The sequence below is a fragment of the Palaemon carinicauda genome, chromosome 30 (assembly GCF_036898095.1).
Source record: "Palaemon carinicauda isolate YSFRI2023 chromosome 30, ASM3689809v2, whole genome shotgun sequence".
NCBI classification, from domain to species: Eukaryota; Metazoa; Arthropoda; class Malacostraca; order Decapoda; family Palaemonidae; genus Palaemon; species Palaemon carinicauda.
The window spans coordinates 33,281,628-33,293,662 of record NC_090754.1 but is presented as its reverse complement, the minus strand read 5'-3'; the positions used below and the strand labels follow the sequence as shown (position 1 = coordinate 33,293,662).

Genomic DNA, 12,035 nt, shown 5'->3' with positions numbered 1-12,035 from the left:
TTGATTTCTACAGTGTAAAGTGGGAAGAGGTTACCTGTTTTGTGTTGTGAGGCAGCCCAAGTGGATGAAGAGCTTTCATGTGTTGTTATTTAAATGATACTTTTTTTCATTGAAAGAGTAGAAATATTTTTTATAATATTTTTCTGTATTCTACTCTTCAAGATTTTTCTAAAAATGAGTCTATCCATATTTGTCATATTTAATATACAGAAAGGGACCTACAGATATATGATGGAATTTTTATCATGGAAAGCCCAGCTATTGTACCTAGTCTGGAGAAGATGAAAAATTAAAAAGGAGAGAGTCTAGCTAAATTTTGAAGAAAATGTAGAAGAATGAAAATGGTTATAAATTATAAGTATAAGATGAGGGAAAGTAAAAATCATTGAACTGAACAATCCAAGGATGATGGATTTCCAGGATGTGAAGTGGGAAGAGGTAACCCATCTTTATGTCATGAGACGGCCCAAAGACTTCTTTCATTGAGACATTTGAATGTCATTGAAGACTTCTCTGTTTGAGTTACTGAAATGTCATTTGTAGGAAAGACAGATATTCTTGTGATAGAGAAAAGATCAAGCTCATAACTAACGAGAGAGTCATTGGTCATTTGAATTTCCATTAATTCAGATGTGTTGAGGAGAGATTCAAAATAATACTCCAGTTTATCTAAACAATTGAATTAAAGACATTTTGCATAATCAGTGAACCAATCTTTTAGCCCTTTGGATTTATCCTATCAGCTAGAGGCTGCTATGAATAGATATTTAATGAAGGTTTTATATTAAAAATTGTTCCTTGAAATAAAGAAACATTTCTTTTATATCTTGCAATGAGATCCCAATTTTTTCTATGTCTTATTATAAATAATTTGTTATTTGGATAGTGACTGCATATTATTTACATTTTGAGAGGGTAAAATCAGGTTACACTCATTAATTGTAGTTATGTTTATTCATTGCAATTATATTTCCACACAAAAGTTTTTCAATTATATATTTTTACCTTGCTCTCTATTCAGGACGCAGCAGCCAAGTTCCTGTTTTAACTGAAACTCTTGGCTGTGCCCAGCAAGTTGTATGTGGACAAAATTGTACTTTTATAGTTACTGCCAACGGTTCCATTCTGGCATGTGGAGAAGGTAGTTATGGTCGGCTGGGGCAGGGTAACTCGGATGATTTACATACTCCAACAGTTATCTCAACCTTACAAGGTACTACAGATAATTTGTTTTACATTGTAAATATAATTTTAAGAACATTTTATATTGCCTATATTTTCTGTATTTGAAAGGTACTTTATATTAATTTCATGAGGGGAAAATTAAGTGCTCATTAATCATTTATTTTGCATCAATCTTGATCAGATAAGTATATTCTAAAATATGAATTTCTCTGATAATGGAGTGAACTGTCAAATTTAGATATGCTGAAGACAATTTGATTTGTTTCTAAATTGCATCAGGAAAGACCAATATTTATCATATGTTCTTTCATTTATGTTAGCATCCAGATACTGTATGTATTTTATATTTGTACTGGTGAAATACACTTAATTCTTAGTTACATGGAAGAACTGTAGTGTTTTCTTAACAAGAAATAATTAACTTGGTACCTCAATTGTCATGGAATGCTCATGAAGATAATAGGTTTTTTATTTTTAGTGTCTATTTTGTGGGCACAGTATTTTGGGGTAATATCAATAACATTAGCAATATTTTATTACATAAAACGGTATATAATATAATGAATTTTCTTTTGATATTTACCATGTCATTAAGTGAAAATGCATTAATTGATTTACAGGCTATATATTTCTATTTTGTATGAAGCTTGGTTTATAGATAAACTAAATTAAATAGGATGTTTAAAAGTAAGAGAAAGGGACATTTTAACTAAGTGTGCTCTTAATATTTACATTTTTATACTATCGATTAAAACCCTTGGGAACTTGTATATCAGTATCTATGCTTTTTGTTACTCAGAGTTGTTGGCTACTGAAGAATTTTGTCTTGAGAGGAAAGCATTAACAGTAAAGCACACTTTTCAGTTTTGTGTAATTAAAGACTACGGTTAGGAATTAAAAAGAATCCTGATATATTTGGGGGTTCCACATCTATTATCACTGTATAATTTCTAGTATCCAATATGATGCAGTTTATTGAGAGATACATTAAGGTATATTGAATGTTCAACAAAATAAATTTTCTTATTCTAAAACCATCTCAGAATCTTAATTCTTTATTGAGCATTGTAACAAAAGTCACATTGTAAGGGTTTTGTGCTCTGTTATGGCTCAGTCACACACTTTGTGATTCAGGAAAGCGTAAGTCATGATGACTGGTTTTGATTATCATCACCATTATTTGTGTGTCTGGAGCCAACAGAAAAAGTGTCAGCTGATTATGACACCATGGCATAATACACCATTAATCATAGTGGCAACATTGAAAATTTTGAGATGAACTTGCATATCTGAAATCATATATGCACTACATGTACTTCTATGATCAGCCATGTTAGATTATGGTGATTTGATTGCATTGTAGCTACATCATGTAGCAAAAAGTGTTAGGGGATTGTAACTGTGTCATGTACTTGGATTCCACCTTATGAGTTCTATGTGAACTTGTCACCGATCATTCTCATTCCAGTCACACACAAAGCAAATTCTACCAGTTTCAACCACATTACTACTCACAGTGTGAATGTTCTGTTTTGAAGAGCATAGATAACCAAATTAGTAAAAGGCATTTTTTATTATTGCAATGTCATATTGCAGTTAAGAATCCCAAGGTGCATGGAGGAACTACAACACGAAGTTTAAGAAGAAGCATAGAAAACCAAGATGAAAAGTTGAGTGTGGCACTATTCACAATGCACAAGGAGAAAGGATACTATTTCAACTTGGTGCAAGAATTCAAAACAGAAAATTCAGGACTATGCAGGAGTTTTACCATGATTACAGAGAACCTTATCTATGAAATAATGGAATGTGTCAAACCCTTCATACAGAAGACCCTCACTTTCTGTAGGAAACCGAATTGAACCAGGCCTGCATGTTGCAGTTACCCTACATTACTTTGCAACTGTAAAATCCTGCAAGAATTTGTTCTTCCAATTCCGTTTAGCTCCCAACGCAATCAGCAGTATTATGCCTGAGACTTGTAGGGCCATTGTGGCTACCTATGGAGATGAAGTCATGAAAGTATCCAGCACCCCAAAGGAATTGACAGAGGTAGCCCATGGGTTTGAGTAACAATGAAATTTACCACACACCCTTGGAGCAATATACAGGAAACAAATTTGAATCCAAAATTCAGCTGTTGGAGAAACTCATTATCTTATTTATAACAAGTTCTACTCAGTTATTATACTAGGAGTTGTTGATGCCAAGTGCAAGTTCTGGTATGTAGATGTAGCAGCCAAGGAGCCCAAATTTGGTTACGATGTCTTTGCCAAGACACAACTAGGAAAAAGGCTTGATAAACATGAAGCCAACATGCCTGCCCCTGAAAGATTGACAAACCAAACTGGACATATACCCCGAGTTGTCTGTTTCTTCATGGGAGATGACGCCTTTGATCTTAAGAAGTATATGAAGTCATCGTAAGGTCATTCGTGAATATCTACTAACCTTCTTGTGTTTGCTGTTGCCTTTTATGCTTGCCGATATGTGCGAGACAGCATTGCCTCATCACAACCTGCAGAGCAGACTGATTGCACTGGCTCGTAACCATGGCGATTCATGGCACACTACATAATGGATGACACTTGTCGCAATTGCGAGTTACAATTTGCACAATCTATTCACAGCCAATGGCGACAACATTTCTTCAATGTTGCATAAATAACAGCTGGTGCAACCAGACAGCATATGTTTCAAACAATTTAAAACATCTTTCATCACTTGTTGTAATTGCCATACTTAGCACATGTTAACAATTCTTGGCGATTTGGTTGTAATTACAGATTAATAATATCGTAATTGAAAAATAATTTTGGCAGTTACAAATTATGCATCTTTGAATTACAAATGTGTGACTGAGCCATTATGCTCATTGCGTGCCGTTCATAAAATGTAGTCTCATTATTTCTGAGGGTTTTTTTAATTGATTAATAGGTAATGATGTTACTAATCAGGAAACCATCTAAGAGCCCTTTAAATCTATTTATTTGTGTCTGATATAGAAATTGTTTTTTTTAGGGTTTGTTGTGACTCAGGTGGCATCATCTTGTGGATCTGATGGACACAGCTTAGCAGTAACAGACAGCGGTGAAGTCTTTTCATGGGGAGATGGGGATTATGGAAAATTAGGGCATGGTAATTCAGATCGTCAGAGAAGACCTCGTCAAATAGAAGCTTTCCAAGGGCAAGAAGTTGTCCAAATAGCATGTGGTTTCAAACATACAGCTGTTGTAACATCTGATGGAAAACTTTTTACTTTTGGGAATGGTGATTATGGAAGACTTGGCCTTGGTTCTACTGCTAATAAGAAATTGCCTGAAAAAGTAACAGCACTCGATGGCTGGAGAATTGGTCAAGTTGCTTGTGGACTTAACCATACAGTTTGTGTTGATGTGGATGGAAATACTGTATGGGCCTTTGGTGATGGTGATTATGGAAAGCTGGGTTTAGGGAATTCAACTTCAAAATCTACCCCTCAGAAGGTAGAAGCCATGTGTGGGATTGGTATCAGGAAAGTTTGTTGTGGAACCCAGTTTACTGTATTTCTAACCAAAGACGGTCGTGTTTATACATGTGGAATGGACCGACTTATAGGCCAGCCAGAGTCTCGCACAAGAGGCCACAACCGACCACAACAAGTCCCTGCACTTGTCAGTCATAACGTTGTGGATGTAGCAGTTGGATCTGAACATACCCTTGCACTCACTGCTTCTGGAGATGTTTTTGGATGGGGTGTCAATAGTGATGGTCAATTAGGATTGGGCCATTCAGCAGCTGTACGGGAGCCACAAATGATACGAACACTTTCAGGAAAGGGAATAAGTCAGATCAGTGCTGGCCGAAGCCACAGTGCTGCTTGGTCAGCACCACCACTTCCTCCTGTCACTCCTGGAAACCCAGCACCTATGCAGCTTGGAATTCCTGTTGCTGTTCCACCTCAGTATCCTAATTTACAGCACATTCCGCCTAGTGCCTTGTGTGCCCGTTTACGCTTGTTGCACCAATTCAGTGACTTACTTTATGCTTCTTGGAAACTGATTCCTCTCACCCCAGGCACGGAGTGCTATATTGATAATGTAAGCTCCGTAACATGTGAGGCTGTGCGTTCATTAGTATCTCCAAGAGTTTATACACTTCCCTTAGTACGTTGTCTAGGTCGCACAATGGTTCAAGGTCGTAACTATGGACCGCAAGTAACAGTGAAAAGAATATCTACAAGAGGAGCCCCATGTAAACCAATCTTTACTCAGTTGGCTAGACAAGTTGTAAAACTTAAGCCAGGAGACCTAAGACTGCCATCTAGAGCTTGGAAGGTAAGTAACCACTCTTCTGAGGTGTCAAGCTTGTCTTTAAATTCCTTTATAGTCTTTGAAAATGTTCTGGGTTTTTCATTAAAATGTCTCATGCTCCTTTGTAATGCTATGTTTTGTCTTTGAATTCTTTCGTGCTCCTCGAAAAAAATAGTTTTGTTATTAAATTCCTCTTTTTTTTAAGGATAGTGGTATAATTTGATTAATTTTCTCTATGGGCCTTAAGAATGGTATAGTATCAGTTTTTAAATTTTTATTGATAGTTTTTTTCTTTTAATTCCTTTAAATCCCTTATAAACTGTGTATATTTAGTCCTTAAATTTCTTTATGTCCCTTGGGAATGGCATTACTTTAACAAGTGGTATCTCCATTGATGGATAACACTTAAAAGTTTGCCATGCCTGGCCCACTTTAGGTGGGGCTAAAGGTGTTTGAAGCTTTTAGTCCTAGATGCTATGCATTTTTCTTTTACGTTTCGTAAAGTTCCTCTGATTTATTTTTATCTAGCTGTACATTATCATCAACCTCTTCCTGTTCCAACTTTCATAACTCGCACTAGAGCAAAACCTTTAGGCAAACCCATGGAAGCCATAGAAATGTGATTCATTGGTCTCATTCAACTAATTTATGATAGTATTTATGTAAGAGATATATTTTATATATGAGAAATATTCTACTCTTTTTCTCTATCTATTCTCAAATGCATAACATTATAAAAAGTGAAAACCTCTCCACTAGTTGTGCATAACATTACAGTATTGCTATGGTTAATTTTTAACATTGAAAATATATTAACTAAACCATATCAACTATAGTGTATACTGAATATTTAAAACAGGATTTTGATAATAAAATTACTTATTTCTATACTCATCTGATGTTAGATACAGTATATGGCTTTTTTTTTTTTTACCTAGCCTTTGTGTCCCAAGTGTTCAGTGAATGAATTCTTGTAGGGTAAAGGTCCACATTCCCTTAGTTTTTTGTACAAAGGCCAACCATGTTATTTGAAATTTAGTTGGTCATTATGTATAGGTGTTAGGTCTTATGTAGCTATAAGTGATGTTCCAGTTTAAAAATGTTTTGGGAGTATGTATTTATGCGTAATTCATATTGTCTTAAAGTTTATGTAGGTTTATTTACCCTCATATCAAGTGATTATTTTTTTTATTTCTCTACCTGGAATTGTGTTGTATTGTGAAAGGATGAGGAGCGGTGCCTCTATCTTTAGGTAGTAATCCTTAAGTGACTAGGAATTTAAGGTGAGCTTTGGTGGGTTTGAGTATTTTTTTAATAGGTTTTTTGGTTTGGTCAAAATCTCTCCCTCATTTTATTTTAATGTTACAGGTATTGTTCTTAGAATATTTTAATTGTTTATTACTTCTATTTTAGTTTATTATTTATTTCTTTTCCTCACGTGGCTATATATCCCTGTTGGAGTACTTGGGCTTATAGCATCCTGCTTTCCCAACTAGGGTTGTAGCTCAGCAAGTAATAATAGTAATGATAATAATAATAATAATAATAATAATAATAATAATAATAATAATAATAATAATAATAATAATAATAATAATAATAATGATGTTGATGATGATGAAGGCTTACCCATTTGATGCTTCTTACCATATAATGCTATATGCAGACTGTTAGTTCAAGAGTCAGGGCAGGATTTATTTACCCAAAGAGTGCAAAAAGTCTATAAGTAATTTATGTTTCTACATGGCATAGGAGTTGTAAAAAAGTGAGTCTTACTAAATTCTAGTGGTGGATATGTATGTGATGATGCATCAACATGACCGCCAAGATATGTGTACTTGCCACATTCCACGAATCATAACTTCTCAGACATTTCTGTTAGAAGGGTGCTTTTCTTTGAGATTGCTAATAAAATGAAGAATATTTTTGTTCATATTCAGTATATTTTTACTTTAATGGTCTTTCTGAAAATTTCACTTAAACATAGATCAGCATTCTCATTTGCTAAATGTCAGATTTAATGTTGATTTACTCAGAAACCAAAATGTTTATGAAAAAATTACTATATATGAAAAAGTTGCCTTTTTCTATTGGAATTCAGAAAATGTATTATATGATGGGGTTTCAACAAATCTAAAGGAACACATCTATGAAATACTTGTCATAGTCAGACTTTGAGAACTGAATCAATTTACAGAAATTACAAAGTAGCTTTGAAATGCCTGCACTGGTCATGCTGTGTGATAATAGAATTTCTTTGAAACTACTGTGTGGACATATACACACATATATAATGTAGATATGGGAATATATATTTATAAATATATCATTATCATCATCATTATCCATTACTAGTCCACTGTAGAACAAAGGCCTCAGACGTGTCCTTCCACTTTGCATCTGTTTATGGTCTTTCTGTGCCAGTCTACACCCACAAACTTTCTTAGTTTGTCAATCCATCAGCTCTTCCTTCCCCTGCTTCTTTTATAGGCTCTAGGGACCTATTCCGTTATTCTTAATGTCCATCTATTGTGTGTCATTCACATTACATGTCCTGCCCATGTCCATTTCATTTTCTTACATATTGTCAGGATATCCTGTACTTTAATTTGCTCTTTTTCTGCCTCTTAGTGTTATTCCCATCATTATTCTTTTCATAGCTCTTTGAGTTGTAACTAGCTTATGCTCTAAGGCTTTAGGAGCGCTCCAAGTTTTTCATGCATAAGTTAATGCTAGTAGGACCATCTGATTAAATACATTTTTATTTTTTTTAAGAAAGTGGCATTCAATTTTATAATCTCATTTTGTCTACCAAATGCCCTCCATCCCATGCTTTTCCTTTTAATTTTGGTCTTGTGTCCTGGAAAAACGCTTATTGTTTGTCTTAAGTACGTATATTCATTAACAATCTCTAGAGGTTTGTCTGTAACTCCCTCCACTGTCCACGTGCTACTTTTATCCTATTCTCGACTTCAGCCTCCTGATTTATAGTAGATCCGAAGTACCTAAATTGTTCCACCTGTTTTATAACTACTCCTCTACTTTTGTCTATGGCTATCCTGTCCTTAACTTCCTTACTGCTCACCATAGCTTCAGTCTTAGACACATTTACCATCAAGCCACCCCTTTCGAAAGTCTCTTGTCAATCAACCACCCTTCTTTGTAATTCTTCCTCATTTTCAGTAGTAATTACCAAGTTGTCTGCATATAGTAACCCACAACTCTTCATTTCTGATCCCTTCACTTAACACATCCATTATCAATTCAAATGAAAATGGGACACACACACCCATTTTATATATATATATATATATATATATATATATATATATATATATATATATATATATATATATATATATATATATATATATAATATATATATAATATATATTTATATATTTATTTATATAAATATTATAAGATATATATATATATGTGTGTGTGTGTGTGTGTGTGTGTGTGTATATGCCTACACAGTAGTTTTAAAGAAATTTCATTATTGCAGAGCATAACCAGTGCAGGCATTTCAAAGCTACTTTGTAATTCCTGTAATTGACCCAGTTCTCAAAGTTTGACTATAATGAGTATTTCATAGATACGATCCTTAAGATTTTTTGAAACCCCATCATATACATTTTTTTATTCTTAATAGAAAAAGACGACTTTTTGTATTTGGTAATTTTTTCATAAACAGTTTGGTTTCTAAGGAAACCAACGTTAAACCTGACATACATCAAATGATAATGTCAATTTTCTATGTTTAATTTAAATTTTTAGAAAACCATTGGAGTAAGAATATATATGAATAAAAATGTTTATCATTTTATTAACATCCTAATAAAAAGTTCATCCTTTTAGAACAAATCCCTGAGAAGTTATGATTCATGGAATGTGGCAAGTACACATAGATTGGTAGCTATTTTGATGTCATTACATACACATCTATCACTGGAATTTTGCAAGACTCACTTTTATAATGCTCCCTTGGCTCTCGGACTATGTATTTGGGAATACTATACTAGAGGGTATGAGGAGCACTGAAGTGAGGGAAAATGGGAATTTTAAATATTTAACTTAGCCGGTGAATATATAATAGCTGCAACTCTGCGGCTCGACAGAAAACGCACTCAAAAAACTCGCGAGCGATCGCTATGAAGGTTGCGGGTGTGCCCACCAGCGCCAACTGTCGGCCAGATACCACTCTTGCATGTAAACAAAACCTTCAATTCTTCTCTGTCGACGTTGACGACAAGACGTATCAATACTCGCTGTAGAACCTGGAGTTTTCTCAACATATTTGGTGAAGTACTTCATTTTGGTTTGAGCTTTCGCAGTGCAGGTGTTTTATCTTCATCTTAAATCTTTAACTTGTTTTTGGATAGATTTAATTTTTGATGACAAAGAGAGTATGGACTTTCTTTGACTTTTAAATGGCCGACCCTTCCCTTAGACGGAAGTGTGTTTTAGGCTTTTAGCAATTATCTTATCACGTTATAAATTAATTATAGATTTTCCTCTATATATTTTATATCTCAACCGCCTTTATTAGGCCTCTTCGATTAGCTTTCCATTTATAATAAACATCAAAATAAATTTTAATGATTTGTTTATATGCGACCTTTCCTGAGAGTAGGCGGTCCTAACTTGGAAACCGAAGTTAAACAACGTTGAGCCCTTTTCAATCGTAAATAACTTTTACAGAGCTAATGATTTAAAACTTATTAAATGAAATATTTTTAGTAAATATTTTATGAGTTTTTTTTCTTTGAATAGTCTTCGTACTGTTTCAAAGATGAACTAACGTTTAGTTTATTTATGCTACACAGTTTGCGCTCTATCATTACGATAGAGAGAGAGAGTATCACGGTTTCACTTTGCAGAAAGAGTAAATCGATTCTGACGTTTTGTTCTTTTTTCTTTCAAAGCTTAAATGTTTTAAAGACTATTTTAAAGGAACTTTTAATTGAAAAACCTTTCAGTTTTTTTCCTTTGGTCAAATAACCTATTTATTGACGAAAGGTAAGTGGGCTCTTCTCTTCGGTGCGAAATCAAGAGAGAGAGAGAGAGAGAGATAGAGACGGAGAGAGAGAGAGAGGAGAGAGAACGTTCCGATCTTTATCTCGTCCCAAGCGAGTAACGTTCTCGAGTTACTCTCGTCCCTAGTCTCTGTACGGGGAAATAGGATAAAACGTTTTTAGTTTTTATTCTCATCCCAAGGCACTGTACGGTGAGAGATTGAAAACGTAGTTTTGAATGAACTAGTGTTTAGTCTCTTCCCCAGCCACTGATTTTTTTTTTATCTTAAAATATGTTTACTGTTTTTTGCTGTATTAATGTGCTTACATTATACGACTGATTTCGCAATTACAACCTTTTGATGAGGGTAGAATTGCGTGCTTCAGGTAGAAATCAGTTTTATTCATACCTAATGTGAATTGTTAAAAAATTCGATTTCAGTGAAATAAGTGCAAAACAGAAAATCGTAGTGATAAAGTGATATTGCGCAAAGTGTTATCAGTGTTGCGACCGAGGGTTCGTCTGTTCGTGCCTGTCGTTCGCCTAGTCCGGGACCTCTTGCAAGCTCCCAAGTCCAGGGGAGAAGTAATGTCGTACGACTTATGGGTTCGAGAGGCCTTGATCAGCGAACAGACGTTCCCTCTATGGTATCAGGTGTATCTTACCAAGATCACCCCTACCATAAGGCGGGAGAGACGATTTTCTCCTCGTCATCCGAAGGCTTTTCGCATAAGAAACCGTGGAACAAGGTTTCGAGGCCCTTTAAGCGAAAGTCAGTCCTTTCAGGACAGGTCCAGCGTCCTGGTTTTAACTATTAGGACAGCTCTGACCCTATGCAGTCATCGGAAGACTGCGCGCCGCCTAACAAAAGCGTAACACAGACTCCGAGAGTCTTTTTGTAGGCAAGGTTTTGCGGTCACAGACGTTAACCTCGTCTCTTACCGCAACCATTCCCGTTGATCCTAAATGGGTTGTACGGCAAGACATGCAGAATAAGCTTGCCTCCCTTATGGAAGACTATTTTGCCGATAAGTCCGTTGAGCCTAGCGTTTATCTCATCGAGATCCTGGCCTTCAGCCACCCTAACGTTCCTTTGTGCGTCCTGTTGACGTTGGCGTAGCCAAGTCACGTCAGTCAGGTTGTTTAGAACCACACTCGATGCGGTCTCGTGTGGATTTTCAGCTACATTTGGACGTTAGGCCACTTGCTGATGCTCCTGTTGACGTTCAGGACGTTCGCCAACAATCGGAGTTGACTTGTTTTGACGCTGAGCGTCAACCTCCGCATTCTAGAGTTGTTTTGACTGCTCAGTCTAGGCGGTCAAAGCAGTCTCGAGTGGACGCTGTGCGTCCTCACGCACCTGTTGTTGTTGACAGTTTACAGACTGTCAAGCAGTTACATGACGTTGCGTCCTGGTCCGCTACTAATACACCAGTGCGTGTGGACTCTGCTTGTAAAGCATTGCCACCACGGTAGGTCTCTCCCTTGCTTGAGACTCGGCTATTGTCGGACAAGGTTCCTTCAGATGAGGAAGTTGCT

The 12,035-nt window shown here is 35.7% G+C and overlaps 1 protein-coding gene across 1 annotated transcript in view; it reads left to right on the top strand.

The window, feature by feature from the left end:
• LOC137622978 (probable E3 ubiquitin-protein ligase HERC1) overlaps positions 1-12,035 on the top strand; it is a 111,202-nt gene that overhangs the window by 60,398 nt on the left and 38,769 nt on the right. Inside the window, exons 17-18 of the mRNA XM_068353588.1 lie at positions 1,022-1,213; positions 4,207-5,501. Of these exons, the coding sequence (XP_068209689.1) occupies positions 1,022-1,213; positions 4,207-5,501 (1,487 nt within the window). The remainder of the gene's footprint in view (positions 1-1,021; positions 1,214-4,206; positions 5,502-12,035) is intronic.